Genomic DNA, 21,633 nt, shown 5'->3' on the forward strand with positions numbered 1-21,633 from the left:
CTTAAAAGGATGGAAAAGATACACCATGCTAACACTAGTCAAAAGAAAGCTGGAGGCTGGGCACGGTGGCTCACGCCTATAATCCCAGCACTTTGGGAGGCCAAGGCAGGTGGATCCCTTGAGCCCAGGAGTTAAAGACCAGCCTGTGCAACACGGGGGAAACACCATCTCTTCTAAAAATACAAAATTAGCCAGGCGTGGTGGCGGGCGCCTGTAATCCCAGCTACTCGGGAGGCTGAGGCAGGAGAATCGCTTGAACCCAGAGGCAGAGGTTGCAGTGAGCCGAGATCGCACCACTGCACTCCAGCCTGGGCAACAAGAGTGAAACTCCGTCTCAAAAAGAAACAAAAAGAAAGCAAGCTAGAGTGGCTACATTAGTACAAGACAAAGCAGATTTCAAAGCAAAGAAAATGAAGTATAGTCATTTCACAAAGGGAGTCAACTAGTAAACATAATAATCCTGAATGCCTCTGCCTATAATAACAGAGCTTCAAAATACATGAAAAACTGCAGGAAAAATAGATAAATCCCATATCCTGCTACAGACTCAATGGTGCCCCCACCCCCATTCCTGCGTTGAAGCCCTAACCCCTAACACACCTGTATTTGAAGGAAGGGCCTCTAGGAGGTAATTAGGGTTAAATAAAATTGTAAGGGTGAATTATTAATCCAATAGGATTAGTGGCCTATAAGAGGAATAGAGTAAGATTTCTCTCTCCATGCACACAAGTCTCAATAAATTGAAAAGAATTTAAGCATGCAAAGTATAATGAAATTCAATCAAAAATCAATAGGCAGGCCAGGCCTGGTGGCTCACGCTTGTAATCCCCGCACTTTGGGAGGCTGAGGTAGGCGGATCACGAGGTCAAGAGATGGAGACCATCCTGACCAACACGGTGAAACCCCGTTTTTACTAAAAATACAAAAACTAGCTGGGTGTGGTGGTGCATGCCCGTAGTCCCAGCTACTAGGGAGGCTGAGGGAGGAGAATGGCTTGAAACCAGGAGGCAGAGGTTGCAGTGAGCCAAGATTGTACCACTGCACTCCATCCTGGCGACAGAGCAAGACTCCGTCTCAGAAAAACAAAACAAAACAAAAAATAGGAAAATGTTTGGGAAATCCTCAAATATTTGAAAACTAACACACTTTTAAAATCTGTGTAAGGAAGACTTCAAAAGGGAAATGAGAAAGTGTTTTCAATTGAATGAAAGCAAAAACACAACTTATAATTTGTGAGATGCCACTAAAGCAGTACTTGGGGGAAATGTATAGCACTAAACGTCTGTGTTAGCAAAGATCTCACAGTAATGACCTCAGCTTCTACCTTAACCAACCAGAAAAAGAAGAGCACATTAAACCTAATGTAAGCAGAGGCCAGGCGCAGTGGCTGATGCCTGGTAATCCCAGCACTTTGGGAGGCCAAAGCAGGTGGATCACGGGTTCAGGAGTTCGAGACCATCCTGGCCAATATGGTGAAACACCATCTCTACTAAAAAGACAAAAATTAGCCCGGCCTGGTGGCAGGCGCCTGTAATCTCAGCTGCTTGGGAGACTGAGATAGGAGAATCGCTTAAACCCGGGAGGCAGGGGTTGCAGTGAGCCGAGATCGCACCACTGCACTCCAGCCTGCTCAACAGAGCAAGACTCCATGTCAACAACAAACAAAAGGATAATAAGGAATTTTTTCTTTTTGAGACCAAGTTTTGTTCTTGTTGCCCAGGTTGGAGTACTGGGTTGAGCTCACTGCAACTTCTCCACCTCCCAGGTTCAAGCGATTCTCCTGCCTCAGCCTTTCAAGTAGCTGGGATTACAGGTGCCTGCCACCATGCCTGGCTAATTTTTTGGTATTTTTAGTAGAGATGGGGTTTTACCATGTTGGCCAGGCTGGTCTTGAACTCCTGACAAGTGATCTGCCCGCCTCGGCCTCCCAAAGTGCTGGGATTACAGGCACGAGCCACCGTGCCTGGCCTCTGAAGGACACTTCCAAGAAAATACACAAACTAGGAGACACTATTTGCAAATCATATATCTGGTAAAAGACATATCTTAAATATACAAAGAACTCTCAAAACTCAATAAGAAAAACCCCTATTCACAAATAGGGCAAAATAATTGAACAGATGGTTCACCAAAGATGGTATTTTGTCAGCAAACAGGCACACGAGTAGATGTCCCACATCTTTAGTCATTATGGAAATGCAAAGTAGAGCCTCAGTGAGATAATATTTCACGCCCACTAGGATGGCTGTAATTTAAAACAGAAAATCTCAAGTGTTGACAAGGATGTGGAGGAACTGGAACTCTCATATGCTGCTGGTGGGACTGTAACAGGGCGCAACCACTTTGGAAATCCAGAGTTTGGTAGTTTCTTAAAGAGCTAAATATGGACCTACCGTAGGACACAGTCCTTCCCCTCCTAGGTATTTACCCAAGGTAAGTGGAAGCATTTGTCCAGACCAAGATTTGTACACAAAGGTTCACAGCAGCTTTATTTGTATAAGCAAAACCTGGAAGTGACCCAGAAACCCATCCACGTGTGAAGAGGGATAAACAGGTTGTGTCAGATCCATACAGCGGAACGGACTTTCGACACATGCAACATGGATGCGTATCACGGATGAATATCAAAGGATTCAGGACTTGAATAAATATCAGAATGATTATGCTGAGTGAGAGAAGGCAGACGGAAAGAAGACATACCACATGATTCCATTTATATTAAATTCCACAAGATGCAAACTAATCTACAGTGACAATACCGATGAATGGTTGCCCGGGGCAGGGAAGGGCATGAGGAACCTTTTGGGGGTAATCAGTATACTCACCTCGACTGTGGTAAGAGGTTCACAGGTACAAACATGTCAAAATGTACCAAATTATACGTCTTAAATGGGTGCAATTTATGTCAGTTATACCTCAGTAGAGAAAAATACAAAGCTGATTTTATGCAAAGGGTTATTTTGTAAAACTCCTTTGGGGAGGACTGCCCTCGTCGGCGGCTCCCACCAGGACTCCCCCTGCACATGCGTGCTGTGGTGACTCGGCCCCTGGACTCGCCCCTAGTGCTCTGTGCACCTCCAGAGCAGGATGGAAAGGCCCCTCCCCACAGCCCAGCTGTCAGACCCCCAGCCCAGAGGTGCACCGTGCAGCCTCCCGCCATTTCCCATTGGCCCATCCAAGCTCCCAGCGTCTGAGCTCTGTCCTCTTTCTGGAAGACAACCAGGCTTAGTGCTGGGAGCAGGAGAGCAGCATGGGCTCGTCCAGTCCTGCCACCTGAACAGAGGGGCTGTGACCCTCCACGCTGCCCAGGGAATGGCCACCTGGGCACACAGCTGGTACCAATGACCAGGCCTCCCCTGACACAGGGGCTGTGCCGTGGTCAGGGCCTGTGCTATGAAGCCAGACCGAGAGTCAAAGCCCGGCTGCCCCACTGACAAGCTCCACAGACCCCGGTGTGAACTCTGCACATCACGTTCCTCATCTATACAACGGATCAGTGACATTATCTGCCTGGTTACCTGCTAGGGCAAGTGGGTGAGTTGAGTCCGATGAAGCACTTAGAACGGTGCCTGTACAGGGCCGTGTCCAGAGCATGGGGCAAGCACCGCAGCCCACCCAGCGGGCAGCCTGAGCGGGCCTTAGTGCCCAGGTGTCCAAGGAGCCAACCGCTCAGCACTGCCCCCCAGTGGCTGCAGCACACACTCCCCCAGGACCCATTCAGCCCTCCCAAGGAGGGGGAAGCCTCCGGAACCTGGTGCTGTCCGAGACACGACATGCAGGAAGCTGGGCGGGTGTCCTCCCTGGTGCCTCACCCTTCCTAGCCAGGCTGCACCTGATCTGAGGTGGGTTCTTTGATCTTGGAGTCTGAGGGGCATGGAGGGCCTCCCTGTGCTCCAAACAGACCAGCCCCCTTCTCGTCCACTTCACACACAGGGGCTTTGGGTAAGATTTCACTTCGTTTCTTTGAAACACTACCCTGCTGGGCCAGCCAAGTCCTGTAGACCCAGCCACTTGCAACCCTTGACCTCAGCATCCACAGCAGGACCACAGGCTGCGCCCAGCCGTGCTCACCCGGACGATGAAGAGGGTGCTGCTCACTGGCTCCAGATAAGTGTGTGACCCCAGGGGAGCCAGCAGTGGCTGAGATCTCAGGGGCCTTGGTAAACCTGGGAAGCTCCATGTGCAGTTGTAGCGAGCCCAGCTGTGAGGACTGCCTGTGGGCTGGGAACCCTAAATCTGCTTGGACGTCATGAGGATCTTGCCCCAAGTGACCTCCAGCTGGGAGACTTGCCTTCCACCTGCGCCGGGGAGAGCTTGGCCATTGTCCGCAGGGACCCAACTAGTCAGGACGGGCTTCGACCAGGAGACAGGCTGGAAAGTATTCTCTCTTCAAGAAGCAGTGACTCTGAACTCGCTCCTATATAATGGGTGCTGTGTTCCTAACAAAACCAAAATATGGTCCAATAACGGCTGCTTTGAGGGAAGCACAGAGCACTTGGGCTGTCCAAAGACTTCTTTGAAACTTCACAGATTTCAAAGATGATGGTTCAAGAGGCCCCAGTATTATTCAGCCATAAAAAGGAATACACAGGTCGAGCACAGTGGCTCACGCCTATAATCCCAGCACTTCAGGAGGCCGAGGTGGGTGGATCACGAGGTCAGGAGATCGAGACCATTCTGGGTAACACGGTGAAACCAGGTCTCTACTAAAAATACAAAAAATTAGCCAGGCATGGTGGCGGGCGCCTGTCGTCCCAGCTACTCGGGAGGCTGAGGCAGGAGAATGGCGTAAACCCGGGAGGCGGAGCTTGCAGTGAGCCGGGATGGCGCCACTGCACTCCAGCCTGGGCGACAGAGCGAGACTCCATCTCAAAAAAAAAAAAAAGGAATACATAAAGAAACATGTGGTCTAGCCATATAATGGAATATTATTCAGCCATAAAAGAATAACATTCTAATACCTGCTACAACGTGGAAGAGCCGTGAAACATGATGCTGAGTGAAAGAAGCCAGACATGGCCGGGCGCGGTGGCTCAAGCCTGTAATCCCAGCACTTTGGGAGGCCGAGACGGGCGGATCACGAGGTCAGGAGGTCGAGACCATCCTGGCTAACACGGTGAAACCCCATCTCTACTTAAAAATACAAAAAACTAGCCGGGCGAGGTGGCGGGCGCCTGTAGTCCCAGCTACTCGGGAGGCTGAGGCAGGAGAATGGCGTGAACCCGGGAGGCGGAGCTTGCAGTGAGCTGAGATCCGGCCATTGCACTCCAGCCTGGCGGCAGAGCGAGACTCCGTCTCAAAAAAAAAAAAAAAAAAAAAAGAAAGAAGCCAGACACAAAAGGTCACATATTATGTGATTCCAGTCATATGAAATATCCAGAATAAGTCAGTTCAAAGAGACAGAAGGTACATTAGAGGCTGCCAGGGACCAGGGAAGGGGAAAATGGGGAGTGACTGCTAATGGATTCTGCTTTAGGATAATGAAAATGTTCTGGCTGGGTGCGGTGGCTCACACCTGTAATTCCAGCACTTTGGAAAGCCAAGGCGGGCGGATAACCTGAGGTCGGGAGTTCAAGTCCAGCCTGACCAACATGGAGAATCCCTGTCTCTACTAAAAATACAAAATTAAGGCCAGCCGCGGTGGCTCATGCCTGTAATCCCAGCACTTTGGGAGGCCGAGGAGGACAGATCACCTGAGGTCAGGAGTTCAAGACCAGCCTGGACAATATGAAACCCCGTCTCTACTAAAAATACAAAAATTAGCTGGGCGTGGTGGTGCATGCCTGTAATCCCAGCTGCTTGGGAGGCTGAGACAGGAAAATCACTTGAACCCGGGAGGCTGAGGTTGCGGTGGGTCAAGATCACGCCATTGCACTCCAGCCTGGACAACAAGAGCGTAACACCGTCTCAAATTAAAAGAAAGAAAGAAAGAAAATGCTGTAATCCCAGCACTTTGGGAGGCTGAGATGGGCGGATCACGAGGTCAGGAGATCGAGACCATCCTGGCTAACACGGTGAAACCCCGTCTCTACTAAAAAATACAAAAAAACTAGCCAGGCGAGGTGGTGGGCGCCTGTACTCCCAGCTACTCGGGAGGCTGAGGCAGGAGAATGGCGTGAACCCGGGAGGCGGAGCTTGCAGTGAGCCAAGATCTGGCCACTGCACTCTAGTCTGGGCGACAGAGTGAGACTCTGTCTCAAAAACAAAAAAAAAGAAGCCGGGCGCGGTGGCTCAAGCCTGTAATCCCAGCACTTTGGGAGGCCGAGACGGGCGGATCACGAGGTCAGGAGATCGAGACCATCCTGGCTAACACAGTGAAACCCTGTCTCTACTAAAAATACAAAAACTTAGCCGGGCGAGGTGGCAGGCGCCTGTAGTCCCAGCTACTCAGGAGGCTGAGGCAGGAGAATGGCGTGAACCCGGGAGGCGGAGCTTGCAGTGAGCCGAGATCCAGCCATTGCACTCCAGCCTGGGCGACAGAGTGAGACTCTGTCTCAAAAAAAAAAAAAAAAGAAAATGTTCTGGAGTTAAACAGCAGTGATGGCTGCACACCATTGTGAATGTACTAAAACCAATTAATTCTAATCCTTTAAAATGGTGGATCTTATGTGAATTATATCTCAATTGTATCTAAATAAATAATAATTTGTAAAGGCCTCAGGAGAGGAGCTGAGTAATGAGGACTTAATCCCTGACTTTGCACACCACCCATCACGCAGTCTCCAGTCCCTCACACTCATCAGGAGCCTTGTGCAACACAACCTTTGCACTTGAGGCTCCCTCTGCGTGGAATGCTCATCTGCCTGCCCCAGCTCAGCTCAGTGACCCTCGGCATCTGCTCTCCCCATTCCAGGTTTCACAGCTTGTACTCTGCTTTCAGAAATCAGGTAGTCAATCTTGCTGGTGCCTGGGGGACTGGCATTCTGTCACGTATAAAGAGTGGGTGACCAGCATTACGGCATCAGGGAACACCCTCTCCCAGGCACTCACCTGCGGGATGAAGCCGCAGCACGTCACCGTGTGGAAGCCGAACTTGTTCACATACCGAGGCTCAGCACCCTCACCTCTTCGACCTGTTGACAGAGATCCTTGACCTGAAGGAGCTGTTTGTCTTTCTCTTAAATGCCAGACCTCAGCAGAGCTATCAGTATACGCCTGGGCTACGCGTGCTAGAATATGGGTGGTCTGAGGATGTACTACGTACAATAGCAGTTAGTCAGTATATGGATCTGCCAGGGCAGTCCTACCTCAAGCACACTGGACAGCAGGGCTGGGTATAAAAGGGGTTATTATTACCTCAAGCACAACAGAAAGGAGGGCTGGGTATAAAAGGGATCATGTGCCAATTCTACTAGCTTGTCAGCTACATCAAAATTCTTATTTAATAATCTCATTTTCATAATGTAGTGTAAAGAGAGATGGATATAACTCGGCCTACTATTGAAATGCCACCAAGAAGTACCATGAGCACCAATCTAAGGTAGACAGTGTGGCTGGGTCAAGGGTACCAAAAAGCAATCTGAACATACCCACTGTGTTCTCCTCCTCCTTCAACTTCTCCCTGAGTTTCTGGTTGTAAAGGTGCAAATCTGCCATCTGCTCTCCAAGTTTTGATGCTTGACTAAGGAAAGAAGAAATGCAGCTAAGTAAAATAACAAATGATAAATAACACCACCCAGTTTGTTCCATTTTGAGAAATGTTTTAAATACACTAAAAACTACTCTCCACTCTTTAAACAGTAAAAAGTGAACACCAGGCGATGACTCTTTGTTTTCCTTTTTCTTTCTTTTCTGGGGCCGGGCCTTGCTCTGTCATCCAGGCTGCAGTGCAGTGGCACAATCATGGCTCACTGCAGCCTTGACTTCTAGGGCTCAAGCAATCCTCCCACCTCAGCCTCACAACTAACTGGGACCACACCCCTGTGCCACTATTCCTGGCTTTTTTTTTTTTTTTTAAGAGATGGGGTCTCCTCCTGCCTTGGCTTTCCAAAATACTGGGATTACAGGTGTGAACCGCCATGCTAGCACTGGCAATGACCCTTTCCAGAAAATAAAATCATGTAATCACCAAGAGGAATTAACCAAGTGAGCTTCAACAGAAGTCTTGGGAGGTACCAGGAATTCAGGGAGGGGTGCTGAAAAAGTAATGATAAGTGAAAATGCAGGGGCAGGCACAGGGGCACAGTGGCTCCAGCCTACAATCCCAGCACTCTGGGAGGCTGAGGTGGGAGGACTGCATGAGGCCATGAGCTGAAGACCAGCCTGGGCAACACAGTGAGATCCCATCTCTACAAGAAATTTAAAAATTAAAAAAAAAAATCGGCTACAAATGTTTTTGTGAAAACCAATGTAAATCACAAATAGGAAAAAGACTGGGGTCCAGGCATGGCGGCTCATGCCTATAATCCCAGCACTTTGGGAGGCCAAGGCGGGCAGATCATGAGGTCAGGAGTTCAAGACCAGCCTGGCCAATATGGTGAAACCCATCTCTACTAAAAATACAAAAATTAGCCAGGCGTGGTGGCGGGCACCTGTAGTCCCAGCTACTCGGCAGGCTGAGGCAGAAGAATCACTAGAACCCAGGAGGCAGAGCTTGCAGTGAGCCTAGACTGCATCACTGCACTCCAGCCTGGACGACAGAGTAAGACTCCGTCTTAAAAAAAAAAAAAGGAAAGAAAAAGACGGGCTGGGTGTGGTGGCTCACACCTATAATCCCAACACTTTGGGAGGCCGAGGCAGACAGATCCCTGAGGTCAGGAGTTTGAGACCAGCCTGGCCAACATGCTGTCTCTACTAAAAATGCAAAAATTAGGCCGGGCACGGTGGCTCGCCTGTAATCCCAGCACTTTGGGAGGCCGAGGTGGGCGGATCACGAGGTCAGCAGTTCAAGACCATCCTGGCTAACACGGTGAAACTCCATCTCTACTAAAAATACAAAAAATTAGCGGGGCGTGGTGGCAGGCGCCTGTAGTCCCAGCTACTCAGGAGGCTGAGGCAGGAGAATGGCGTGAACCCGGGAGGTGGAGCTTGCAGTGACCCAAGATTGTACCACTGCACTCCAGCCTAGGTGACAGAGCAAGACTATGTCTCAAAAAAAAAAAAAAATTAGCTATGTAAGGTGGTGGGGCGCCTATAATCCCAGCTACTCGGGAGGCTGAGACAAGAGAATTGCTTGAACCCAGGAGGTGTAGTTTGCAGTGAGCTGAGATTGCGCCACTGCACTCCAGCCTGGGTGACAGAGCAAGACTCTGTCTCAAAAAATATATATATATACACATACGCACACAAAAATTAGCTGGGTGAGGTGGTGGGGTACCTGTAATCCCTGCTACTTGGGAGGCTGAGACAAGAGAATTGCTCGAACCTGGGAGGTGGAGGTGGCAGTGAGCCGAGATCAGACCACTGCACTCCAGTGTGGGCAAGAAAGTGACACTCTATCTCAAAAAAAAAAAAAAAAAAAAAAAAAAAAGACTGGCATGATAATCATATACCAAATGTTAACAGTGATCATTCTTTGCTAATGGAATCATGGTGGCTTTATGTCTTCACATGAGTTTGTATTTTCCACATTTTATACAATGACCATGTATGACTTTAATAATTAGAAAAAATGTAAGGACTCCACAGCATTCATAGATGGCTTCACTCCGCCCAAAGTGAGCGGCATTAATGTGCTATAAAGTACAAAACAGGCCAGGCGCGGTGGCTCACGCCTCTAATCCCAGCACTTTGGGAGGCTGAGGCGGGCGGATCAGTAGGTCAGGAGTTCAAGACCAGCCTGGCCAACATGGTGAAACCCCGTTTCTACTAAAAATACAAAAATTAGCCAGGCGTGGTGGTGCACACCTGTAATCCCAGCTACTCGGGAGGGTGAGGCAGGAGAATTACTTGAACCCAGAAAGCAGAGGTTGCAGTGAGCCAAGATGGCACCACTGCACTCCAGCCTGGGCAACAAAGCAAGACTCTGTTTCGGAAAAAAAAATAAAATAAAAATAAAGTACAAAGCAAATGATGGGTTCAAATATACTTATTTTGGCCAGGTGTGGTGGCTCAGGCCTGTTATCCAGCACTTTGGGAGGCCGAGGTGGGCAGATCACTTGAAGTCAGGAATTTGAGACCAGCCTGGTCAACATGGTGAAACCCCATCTCTACTAAAAATACAAAAATTAGCCGGGTGTCGTGGCGGTGCCTGTAGTCCCAGCTACTCAGGAGGCTGAGGTGGGATAATCATTTGAACCCTGGGGGCAGAGGTTGCAATAAGCCGAGATTGCACCACTGCACTCCAGCCTAGGCAACAGAGCGAGACTGTGTTTCAAAAAATAATAATAATTATATATATATATATATATACTTATTTTATGCAACCTCATTACAGCCAAACTAATCTAGGAAAACCAGTCATATACCAGAAAGCAGTAACTTTTTATCTCCATTAAGAATGTCAGGGTGGAACTCTTGGCCCTGCCTCTGATAACCAGGCAGTTGTGAGGACAGCTCAGCCACAGGCTTCTCCCTGTTTCTGTCTCCCTCCCCTTCTCTATCCCTTTCTCTGTCTCTCTCTGTCTGTCTCGGAGTCTCTCTGCCTGTCTCGGAGTCTCTCTCTGCCTCTCCCAGAGTCTCTCTCTGCCTGTCCCGGAGTCTCTCTCTGCCTGTCCCGGAGTCTCTCTCTGCCTGTCCCGGAGTCTCTCTCTGCCTGTCCCGGAGTCTCTCTCTGCCTGTCCCTCTCTCTCTGCCTGTCCCGGAGTCTCTCTCTGCCTCTCTCTCTGCCTGTCCGGAGTCTCTCTCTGCCTGTCCCGGAGTCTCTCTCTGCCTGTCCCGGAGTCTCTCTGCCTGCCTCGGAGTCTCCCGGAGTCTCTCTCTGCCTGTCCCGGAGTCTCTCTCTGCCTGTCCCGGAGTCTCTCTCTGCCTGTCCCGGAGTCTCTCTGCCTGTCCCGGAGTCTCTCTGCCTGTCCCGGAGTCTCTCTCTGCCTGTCCCGGAGTCTCTCTCTGCCTGTCCCGGAGTCTCTCTGCCTGTCCCGGAGTCTGCCTGTCCCGGAGTCTCTCTCTGCCTCTCTCTCTCTGCCTGTCCCGGAGTCTCTCTCTGCCTGTCCCGGAGTCTCTCTCTGCTCTCTCTGCCTGTCCCGGAGTCTCTCTCTGCCTCTCCCGGAGTCTCTCTCTGCCTCTCCCGGAGTCTCTCTCTGCCTCTCCCGGAGTCTCTCTCTGCCTCTCCCGGAGTCTCTCTCTGCCTCTCCCGGAGTCTCTCTCTGCCTGTCCCGGAGTCTCTCTCTGCCTGTCCCGGAGTCTCTCTCTGCCTGTCCCGGAGTCTCTCTCTGCCTCTCCCGGAGTCTCTCTCTGCCTCTCCCGGAGTCTCTCTCTGCCTGTCCCGGAGTCTCTCTCTGCCTGTCCCGGAGTCTCTCTCTGCCTGTCCCGGAGTCTCTCTCTGCCTGTCCCGGAGTCTCTCTCTGCCTGTCCCGGAGTCTCTCTCTGCCTGTCCCGGAGTCTCTCTCTGCCTGTCCCGGAGTCTCTCTCTGCCTGTCCCGGAGTCTCTCTCTGCCTGTCCCGGAGTCTCTCTCTGCCTGTCCCGGAGTCTCTCTCTGCCTGTCCCGGAGTCTCTCTCTGCCTGTCCCGGAGTCTCTCTCTGCCTGTCCCGGAGTCTCTCTCTGCCTGTCCCGGAGTCTCTCTCTCTGCCTGTCCCGGAGTCTCTCTCTGCCTGTCCCGGAGTCTCTCTCTGCCTGTCCCGGAGTCTCTCTGCCTGTCCCGGAGTCTCTCTCTGCCTCTCCCGGAGTCTCTCTGCTGCTGTCCCGGAGTCTCTCTCTGCCTGTCCCGGAGTCTCTCTCTGCCTGTCCCGGAGTCTCTCTCTGCCTGTCCCGGAGTCTCTCTCTGCCTCTCCCGGAGTCTCTCTCTGCCTGTCTCTCTCTGCCTCTCCCGGAGTCTCTCTCTGCCTGAGTCTCTCTCTGCCGGAGTCTCTCTCTGCCTCTCCCGGAGTCTCTCTCTGCCTGTCTCCCGGAGTCTCTCTCTGCCTGTCCCGGAGTCTCTCTCTGCCTGTCCTGAGTCTCTCTCTGCCTGTCCCGAGTCTCTCTGCCTGTCTCTGCCTGTCTCTGAGTCTCTCTGCCTGTCCCTGAGTCTCTCTGCCTGTCCCGGAGTCTCTCTCTGCCTGTCCCGGAGTCTCTCTGCCTGTCCCGGAGTCTCTCTCTGCCTGTCCCGGAGTCTCTCTCTGCCTGTCCCGGAGTCTCTCTCTGCCTCTCCCGGAGTCTCTCTCTGCCTGGAGTCTCTCTCTGCCTCTCCCGGAGTCTCTCTCTGCCTCTCCCGGGAGTCTCTCTCTGCCTCTCCCGGAGTCTCTCTCTGCCTGTCCCGGAGTCTCTCTCTGCCTGTCCGGAGTCTCTCTCTGCCTGTCCCGGAGTCTCTCTCTGCCTCTCTCTCTCTCTGCCTGTCCCGGAGTCTCTCTCTGCCTGTCTCTCTCTGCCTGGGAGTCTCTCTCTGCCTGTCTCTCTCTCTCTGCCTGTCTCGGAGTCTCTCTCTGCCTGTCCCGGAGTCTCTCTCTGCCTGTCCCGGAGTCTCTCTCTGCCTGTCCCGGAGTCTCTCTGCTCTCTCTGCCTGTCCCGGAGTCTCTCTCTGCCTGTCCCGGAGTCTCTCTGCTGCCTGGAGTCCCTCTGCCTCTCCCGGAGTCTCTCTGCCTCTCCCGGAGTCTCTCTCTGCCTGTCCCGGAGTCTCTCTCTCTCTCTGCCTGTCCCGGAGTCTCTCTGCTCCTGTCTCCGGAGTCTCTCTGCCTGTCCCGGAGTCTCTCTCTGCCTGTCCCGGAGTCTCTCTCCCTGTCCCGGAGTCTCTCTCTGCCTGTCCCGGAGTCTCTCTGCCTGTCCCGGAGTCTCTCTCTGCCTGTCCCGGAGTCTCTCTCTGCCTGTCCCGGAGTCTCTCTGCCTGTCTCGGAGTCTCTCTGCCTGTCTCGGAGTCTCTCTCCTGTCTCTGCCTGTCCCGGAGTCTCTCTCCTGTCCTCTCTCTCTGCCTGTCTCGAGTCTCTCTCTGCCTGTCTCTCTCTGCCTGTCTCGGAGTCTCTCTCTGCCTCTCTCTCTCTCTGCCTCTCTCTGCCTCTCCCGAGCCTCTCCCGGAGTCTCTCTGCCTCTCCCGGAGTCTCTCTCTGCCTCTCCCGGAGTCTCTCTCTGCCTCTCCCGGAGTCTCTCTCTGCCTCTCCCGTCTCTCTCTCTGCCTCTCCCGGAGTCTCTCTGCTGCTCTCCCGGAGTCTCTCTCTGCCTCTCCCGAGTCTCTCTCTGCCTCTCCCGGAGTCTCTCTCTGCCTCTCCCGGAGTCTCTCTCTCTGCCTCTCCCGGAGTCTCTCTCTGCCTCTCTCTGCCTGTCCCGGAGTCTCTCTCCCGGAGTCTCTCTCTGCCTGCCTCTCCCGGAGTCTCTCTCTCTGCCTGCTGGAGTCTCCCGGAGTCTCTCTCTGCCTCTCTGCCTGTCCCGGAGTCTCTCTCTGCCTGTCCCGGAGTCTCTCTCTGCCTGTCCGGAGTCTCTCTCTGCCTGTCCCGGAGTCTCTCTCTGCCTGTCCCGGAGTCTCTCTCTGCCTGTCTCCTGCCTGTCCGGGAGTCTCTCTCTGCCTCTCCCGGAGTCTCTCTCTGCCTGTCCCGAGTCTCTCTCTGCTGCTGTCCCGGAGGCCTGTCCCGGAGTCTCTCTCTGCCTGTCCCGGAGTCTCTCTCTGCCTGTCCTGGAGTCTCTCTCCTGTCCCGGAGTCTCTCTGCCTGTCCGGAGTCTCTCTGCCTGTCCCGGAGTCTCTCTGCTCTCTCTCTCTGCCTGTCTCGGAGTCCCTGCCTGTCTCTGAGTCTCTCTCTGCTGTCCCGGAGTCTCTCTGCCTGTCCCGGAGTCTCTCTCTGCCTGTCTCTCTGCCTGTCCTGAGTCTCTCTCTGCCTGTCCCGGAGTCTCTCTCTGCCTCTCTCTCTCTCTCTGCCTGTCCCGGAGTCTCTCTGCCTGTCTCTGAGTCTCTCTCTGCCTGTCCCGGAGTCTCTGCCTGTCTCTGAGTCTCTCTCTGCCTGTCTCGGAGTCTCTCTCTGCCTGTCTCGGAGTCTCTCTGCCTGTCCTGGAGTCTCTCTGCCTGTCCCGGAGTCTCTCTCTGCCTGTCTCTGAGTCTCTCTCTGCCTGTCCCGGAGTCTCTCTCTGCCTGTACACGTGTGTGCAGATGGGTCTCACACACACTCACCTGCTCAAGCTCCTCATCTTCAAATGCTCCATCACAAAGGCAGCCCCACCTCCCGGCAGGTCGATGACCTTCATGGGCCTTGGCACCCGCACCAGGCCCGTGCTCCGGAGGGCCTCCAGGCTGGCCACCTCCCCCTCAAACATCTGCCGGGCCTGCATCCAGAACATAGCCGTGAGCCTTATCAGCCTTGTTGACTCAGCCAGGGCCTCTGCCTACCGGGCCCTTGATGGAAGTGAACACGTGGGAGTCACAAGGACCTTCAGTCACCGATAGCTGGCTGGGAGCTGGCGTCCAACGCAGAGGGCAAGGTGCAGAGGGGCCCCTGTCAGAGAGAGAGGCTGCAAGCTGAGGCTGAGCCTGCGGCATGAGGAGTGTGGGGTCTGCAGGCTGCCGCGACAGGAGGATGTACAGGCCACGTGTGGGTACCAGGGAGCACTGAGGGTGTGGGTAGGTGTGAGTGAACCAAGGTCCGGAGCTGGACCCCCGGGTTTCCCACCTTCCTTGCTGCCTTACTTAGGGTGGGGCAACCACAGCACACACATCGGTGGAGCTGACTTGGGCACACACTTCAGGCAGGGAAGAAGAGGGCTGGGCCCATCAGGCGGGGCCTCAGGTCCAAGGCAGGGGCTGGGAAGCTCAAAGGCGCCGTACACCTGGCCGGCCTCTGCCTCCCCCGGGACCTGGGCCTTCCTGTTTCTGAAATATTCCCACAAACATTCCTACCGTACGTCAGGTGAACTCTCACCTCACGTACACCACACATTAGTTGAAAACATGCATTGATGAACGTGGTCTGTGAATACCTCGGCCTATAGAATTGCATGTTTGTCTGTTTTGAGACAGAGTCTCACTCTGTCACCCGGGCTGGAGGGCAGTGGCATGATCTCGGCTCACGGCAGCCTCCACCTCCTGGGTTCCAACAATTCTCCAGCCTCAGCCCCTGAGTAGCTGGGATTACAGGTGTGGGCCACCCCACCCTGCTGTTTTTTTTGTATTTTTACTAGAGATGGAGTTTCACCATGATGGCCAGGCTGGTCTCGAACTCCTGGCCTCAAGTGATTCACCTGCCTCGGCCTCCCAATGTATAGAATTGCATGTTTAAAAAAATCAAACCTCATGAATGAGACCAAAGCATCTACTGGTGCACAAGAACAGAACGCCCTTTCCTTCAAAGTACCCCAGGGAAAGCTCAGGGACAGCCTCCCCAGCCTGGCAGCCCTGGCCAGCCTGCACCAAGGGTGGGTGTGAGCGTCCCCAGGTGGGAGGGCGGCCGGCACACCCCAGCCCTGCTCCCAGGGTGAGCTCACAAGCACCATGCCGGGAACTCCTGGGCCTGCCCCAGGGGCTCCAGCATCACCTGCTCTCCTGCAAGGACTGAGCAGCTACCGTGGGCAGGCCCTTCACGGGGGTGGGAGGGAAGAAGGGGTCTCACCCGGCAGAGCTTTCAGGACCAGCTGAGGAAGTTTCCCAGGGCCCGTGGGAAGCCTGAACCAAAAACTGCTTCCCTGTGAGTGGGACTCCCCACTTTGAAGGTTTTGGGTTCTGAGCCGGCAGAGCCAGCGGTGCAGGAGGATCCGATCGTGCACCCAGGCTGCATGGCTCTGGGGTTCCTCCTGCCAGCACTGCCCACCAGGACCCCTGCTGCCCCTCAGACAGCCCCCCCACCAGAGTGTACAGGGCCTCCTGAGCCCACTCAGGCCAGGAGGGCACCCAGGCCTGCCTTTCCCCACCTTTCGGCTCTCAAGGCCTAACCTTCTCCACTTTCTCCGATAATATTTTCCATACTTTTTTTTTTTTTTTTTTTTAGATGGAGTCTCGCTCTGTCACTCAGGCTGGAGTGCAATGGCACGATCTCAATCTCGGCTCACTGCAACCTCTGCCTCCTGGGTTCAAGCGATTCTCCTGCCTCAACCTCCCCAGTAGCTGGGATTACAGGCCTGTGCCACCACGCCCGGCTAATTATTGCATTTTTTAGTAGAGACGGGGGTTTCACCATGTTGGCCAGGAGGGTCTCGAACTCCTGACCTCAGGTGATCCGCTCACCTCAGCCTCCCAAAGTGATGGGATTACAGGTGTGAACCACCGCGCCCGGCCTTCCATACATTCTTAAACAGAACTATTTTCAGCAGGAGATAGAAATCAGGTCTAAACACAGGCACGGCCTGTGGGAAGGAGAACGCTGGCCTGGCCCATGGGGTCCCTCCCTGGCAGGGGCCCAGCCATGTCTCTGCTTCTTCCCCACTGCCAGGAGGACGGTGGGCTGAGAGGGGCGGCCCAAAGTGGAGCCAGGGACCCCAAGCCTCACCTCCCCTGACGCTTGCTGGATAGAAAAGTTAAAACCACCCCCAAAACCCTGTGCGCTGCGCACCGAGGCCAAAGGAAGGTCACGGATCGTGCAGACACAAACCCTCACTGAACGCTTGATCCGGGCCCACCCAGCAGGTGCCACCTCCCAAGGGCCAAAGCTGACCGCCCCCTCCCCAGGCCCAGCCCCAGGAAATGCGCCTGCCCCCGACCCCGCCGCCTCCCCACGCTCCGCAGAGCCCCGCAGAGCCCCCGCCTGCGCACGGGCCAGCACCTGCGTCCTGCGGTTGACTTTGACGAACACGGGGCCTGCGTCCGTGTCGTAGGCTCGGCCCTCGCTGATGCAGCCGGCGCCGGGGCTGCCGAAGGCCCGCAGGGTCGCGGTGCGCAGCTCGGCGCGCAGCAGCTGCTCCATGGGTGCGGGGCGCGGGGCTCGGCTCGCTCGGAGCCCGGCCCAGGCGCTGTGGGGCGGGGCGGGACCGCGCGGCGCGTGACCCCGGGCGGCGGGAGGGGCGGCCTCGGGCGGGCTCGCCGTGCGCTCCCCGCGTTGGTCCGGCTTCCTGCGCCCGGGATGCAGGGGAAGGAGCCGGGGTCCGCGCAGCTCTTCGCGGGCGCGCTGGGGCCTGAGCTCCCTGCAGGGACCCGGAATCCCTTCCCCGCAGCGGACGCAGGTCCGGCCCTCGGCCCGGGCGCGGGTCACAGGCCTGGCCGGCTTCCCACGCTGCAGACCAGGCCCCAGAGGCCCCCGTGATGACGTGGGGCTTGCGCACGGGGTGCCAGGTGCCAATCGGAGAGAGAGGCTGACGAGGGGGCTCCCATGGCACGCGCTGACCGGGCCCAGGGTGGGACCCCAGATTCCAGGACGTCCTGGGAAAGGGACTTGAAACACAGGAGTGCCCATGCATGCATACACGTGGGTACACACGCGTGCACACGAGCAGGTGGGTACTAAGCCCAGTCCACGCTGAAGTCATTTGATGTGAGGTTTTTTTAGTGTTTGTTTTTTGTGTTTTTTTTTTTTTTGAGACGGAGTCTTGCTCTGTCGCCCAGGCTGGGGTGCAGTGGCCGGATCTCAGCTCACTGCAAGCTCCACCTCCCGGGTTTACGCCATTCTCCTGCCTCAGCCTCCTGAGTAGCTGGGACTACAGGCGCCCGCCACCTCGCCCGGCTAGTTTTTTGTATTATTAGTAGAGACGGGGTTTCACCGTGTTAGCCAGGATGGTCTCGATCTCCTGACCTCGTGATCCGCCCGTCTCGGCCTCCCAAAGTGCTGGGATTACAGGCTTGAGCCACCGCGCCCGGCCTGTTTTTTGTGTTTTTAAGAGATGGAGTTGCGGTGGCTCAAGCCTGTAATCCCAGCACTTTGGGAGGCCGAGACGGGCGGATCATGAGGTCAGGAGATCGAGACCATCCTGGCTAACACGGTGAAACCCCGTCTCTACTAAAAAAAAAAATACAAAAAACTAGCCAGGCGAGGTGGCGGGCGCCTGTAGTCCCAGCTACTCAGGAGGCTGAGGCAGGAGAATGGCGGGAACCCGGGAGGTGGAGCTTGCAGTGAGCTGAGATCCGGCCACTGCACTCCAGCCCAGGCGACAGAGCGAGACTCCGTCTCAAAAAAAAAAAAAAAAAAAAAAGAGATGGAGTCTCACTGTCTCCCAGGCTGGAGTGCAGTAGTGGGATCTCGGCTCACTGCAACTTCTGCCTCCTGCATTCAAGGGATTCTCCTGCCTCAGCTTCCGGAGTAGCTGGGATTACAGGCGACCGCCACCATGCCCAGCTACATTTTGTAGTGTTAGTAGACACGGGGTTTCCCCATGTTGGCCAGGCTGGTCTCGATCTCCTGACCTCAGTCATCTGCACACCTCAGCCTTCCAAAGTGCTGGGATAACAGGCGTGAACCACCACACCCGGCCTAAAGTGAGCTGGGGGACCAGGTCATGGGGGCCCCTACCACGACCCGCCTCCACCCCCCTCATGAGCCCGTGAAGCCCTCCCCCACTGTCTGCTGGGTTTTCATTCAGCCCATGGTGAGTTCACTTTACAAAATAAGAAAGGGCCCAGGAAGAGCGATTTGGGGCTAATGGCATTTATTGAGCTTTTGCTGTGTGCTAGCACCCAAGTGAAATGTCAACAAAGCCTCACAACCATCCTGTGAAGGGCTGGTCACTACCCCCGCCTTCCAGATGAGGAAACTGAGGCACAGAGAGATTAATCTGCCAAGGGTCCTGCACTGGGAGGTGGCAGGGGGATGTCAAGAGTGTCTTTCTGACATCAGCCCCACCTTCTCAACCCACGAGTCTCCCGAGGAAGCCGAGTCTCCCAAGAAAACTGTGCAGCAGTGAGTCCCCGGAAGGTTCCGGGACCGGGCAGGGACTTCAACCCACGAGTCTCCCGAGGAAGCCCTGCAGCAGCGAGTCCCCGGAAGGTTCCGGGACGGGGCCAGGACTCTGCATTCCCAGGATGTGTCGCAGGAAACTCCCCAGGCCCAGCTGGAACCCTGCGACTCTGTTCCACAAGCAGGTGCCCACTTTTGTAGAGACACCTCTTCTAAGAGGTTGGCAGCCTCTGGGAAGATAAAGCCTACAGCTTTTGATGAGACCAACATCTGCGTGAGGTTGGTTGGTTGATTGATTGATTGATTGATTGATTGATTGAGATGGAGTCTCTGTCGCCCAGGCTGGAGTGCAATCTCAACTCACTGTAACCTCCAACTCCAGGGTTCAAGCAATTCTCCTACCTCAGTCTTCTGAGTCGCTGAGATTACAGGCGCCCACCACCACGCCCTGCTAATTTTTGTATTTTTAGTAGAGACGGGGTTTTGCCATGTTGGCCAGGATGGTCTCAAACTCCTGGCCTCAGGTCATCCGCCCACTTCGGCCTCCCAAAGTGCTGTGAGCCATGGCACCCGGCCAAACAGCCACCTCATGACAGGAGTGGCAAGGCTGCCGCAGAACAGCAGGTAGGACAGGAGAATGGCTGTGGTAGCTGCGAAAGGGTATGTGCCACTCCCTGGCTTTCTTTTCTCATCTGAAGCCCACCCTGCTATTGCATCTTGACAGAAGGTTCATGATAGGCCAATGTGAGCCCTCGTACGTCTGTAAATTTCTTTATTCCTTGTTGACAGTTTGGCTTGGTATCGAATTCCAGCTTGGAGATCAGACATTTCTTTAGGAACTGAGGAGGTGCCACGGCTTGCCAGCTCCAGTTTTGATGTAGAGAAGCTCATGGCCATTCTGGTTCTTATTCTTTGTGTGGAAACTGTTCTATCTCTGCAGGCTTTAGGGTCTTCTCTGTGACACCAGTGAAAAATTCCCACGGAGGTGTTAGGGTGAGTCTCCTGTCCTCCCCTGAACAGGACTGGTGGGTCCTCCAATCCTGGGACCATCTTTAGCTCTTTATGATGTTCTCCCTCTGTTTTCTTGGTTCTCTTTTTTGGAATTCCAACACTTTGGTCTAGAGTCAGTCCTCTCTGTTATCTTCTCAAAGCCCCTTGTAATTTTCCTTCCTAGGCCGGGCGCGGTGGCTCAAGCCTGTAATCCCAGCACTTTGGGAGGCCGAGACGGGCGGATCACGAGGCCAGGAGATCGAGAGACGATCCCAGCTAACACGGTGAAACCCCGTCTCTACTAAAAAATACAAAAAAACTAGCTGGGCGCGGTGGCGGGCGCCTGTAGTCCCAGCTACTCGGGAGGCTGAGGCAGGAGAACAGCGTAAACCCGGGAGGCGGAGCTTGCAGTGAGCTGAGATCCGGCCACCGCACTCCAGCCTGGGTGACAGAGCAAGACTCCATCTCAAAAAAAAAAAAAAAAAAATTTCCTTCCTACAACTCATGAGTCTACAGTCAGATATTAGGCGTCACACGGAGAACCGTACGAGTGCTCAGGTCTCTCAGTGAGGAGAGGTGCCTGAATGAAGAAACAGATATGCGGGCATCAGGCTAGGAAGTCCTCTAGGTGGGGGGTGAAGAGCTGTTGAAGATTCAAGGGCAGGGCAGTTAAGTGCCCCCAAGTTTCTTACAGGATTAGTAGTATAAATTGTATGGTGTGCAAATAATACTGTTTTTGAAACGACCTATATCGCCCAGGTGCAGTGGCTCATGCCTGTAATCCCAGCACTTTGGGAGGCCGAGGCGGGGGTGGATTACAAGGTCCGGAGTTTGAGACCAGCCTGGTCAACATGGTGAAACCCTATCTCTATGAAAAATACAAAAAAATTTTAGCTGGGCGTGGTGGCACATGTCTGTAATCCCAGCTGCTTGGGAGGCTGAGGCAGGAGGATCGCTTGAGCCTGGGAGTGGAGGTCGCACTGAGCCGAGATCGTGCCATTGCACTCCAGCCTGGGTGATAGAATGAGACTCCGTGGCAAACAAAAAAGAACCTGCCCTCCATCCGGTTTCCCGTTCTGGGAGTGGTACCACCCATCTTTTCCCCCGTCTGCCTGGATGTCTTAGCACAGGGCCTGGTCTGCGGTGCTGGTCAGGTCTTGGGCACCCGTGCTTGTGATCCCACCACTAGCCCAGGGGAGAGGTGTGGACGGAGTGGAGGTGGGATGTGGACCTCAAGCTGGAGGAATCGAGGAGGACCCGAGAAAGGAACCTGACACAGACATGGGCAGGGTGTGGGGAGACCACAGGACAGAGCTGAGCCTGGCCACAGAGCCGGCGTCACCGAGGCCTGGGGTGTGGGCGCGATGAAGGAAGTCCGAACAATATCCTGACCTCAGCCCTCTCCCTGCCCTCTCCCTGCCTCCTGGAATTCCCTCCAGTTTAGCCCTCCGCCGACCAACAACCCAGGGAAGCTGCCTCGCACTCTCCAAATGCAGCAGCATCTGGAACCGAAAGCCGTTCACCTCTCAGGGCCGTGGGCTTCAGACACTGATGGTTCCTGTGAAATACGGAACAGGAAATGGAGACTCTTCTCTTCCGATTCTGTTTGTTTATTTATTTTAGAGATGAGGTCTCACTGTTTGCCCAGGCTGGTCTCAAGCTCCTGAGCTCAAGCGATCCTCCTGCTTCAGCCTCCTCCCATAGTGCGGGGATTACAGGTGTGAGCTGCACGTCCAGCCTTCTCTTCCGATTCCCTAAAGCTGAACGGATCCACATTCCATCCCGTTTCCCGGCCCGACAGCCGTTCTGCTCCTACGTGACTGACCACAGAGGGACGGAGC

The 21,633-nt window shown here is 54.4% G+C and overlaps 1 protein-coding gene across 1 annotated transcript in view; it reads right to left on the reverse strand.

The window, feature by feature from the left end:
* FN3K (fructosamine 3 kinase) overlaps positions 1-21,633 on the reverse strand; it is a 137,341-nt gene that overhangs the window by 2,362 nt on the left and 113,346 nt on the right. The window contains exons 2-5 of the mRNA XM_050763743.1: positions 16,742-16,911; positions 14,164-14,315; positions 7,530-7,621; positions 6,991-7,073 (exon numbers count right to left, since the gene is read on the reverse strand). Coding sequence (XP_050619700.1) covers positions 6,991-7,073; positions 7,530-7,621; positions 14,164-14,315; positions 16,742-16,882 — 468 coding nt within the window. The 5' untranslated portion in view covers positions 16,883-16,911. The remainder of the gene's footprint in view (positions 1-6,990; positions 7,074-7,529; positions 7,622-14,163; positions 14,316-16,741; positions 16,912-21,633) is intronic.

Source organism: Macaca thibetana, chromosome 16, assembly GCF_024542745.1.
Source record: "Macaca thibetana thibetana isolate TM-01 chromosome 16, ASM2454274v1, whole genome shotgun sequence".
NCBI classification, from domain to species: Eukaryota; Metazoa; Chordata; class Mammalia; order Primates; family Cercopithecidae; genus Macaca; species Macaca thibetana.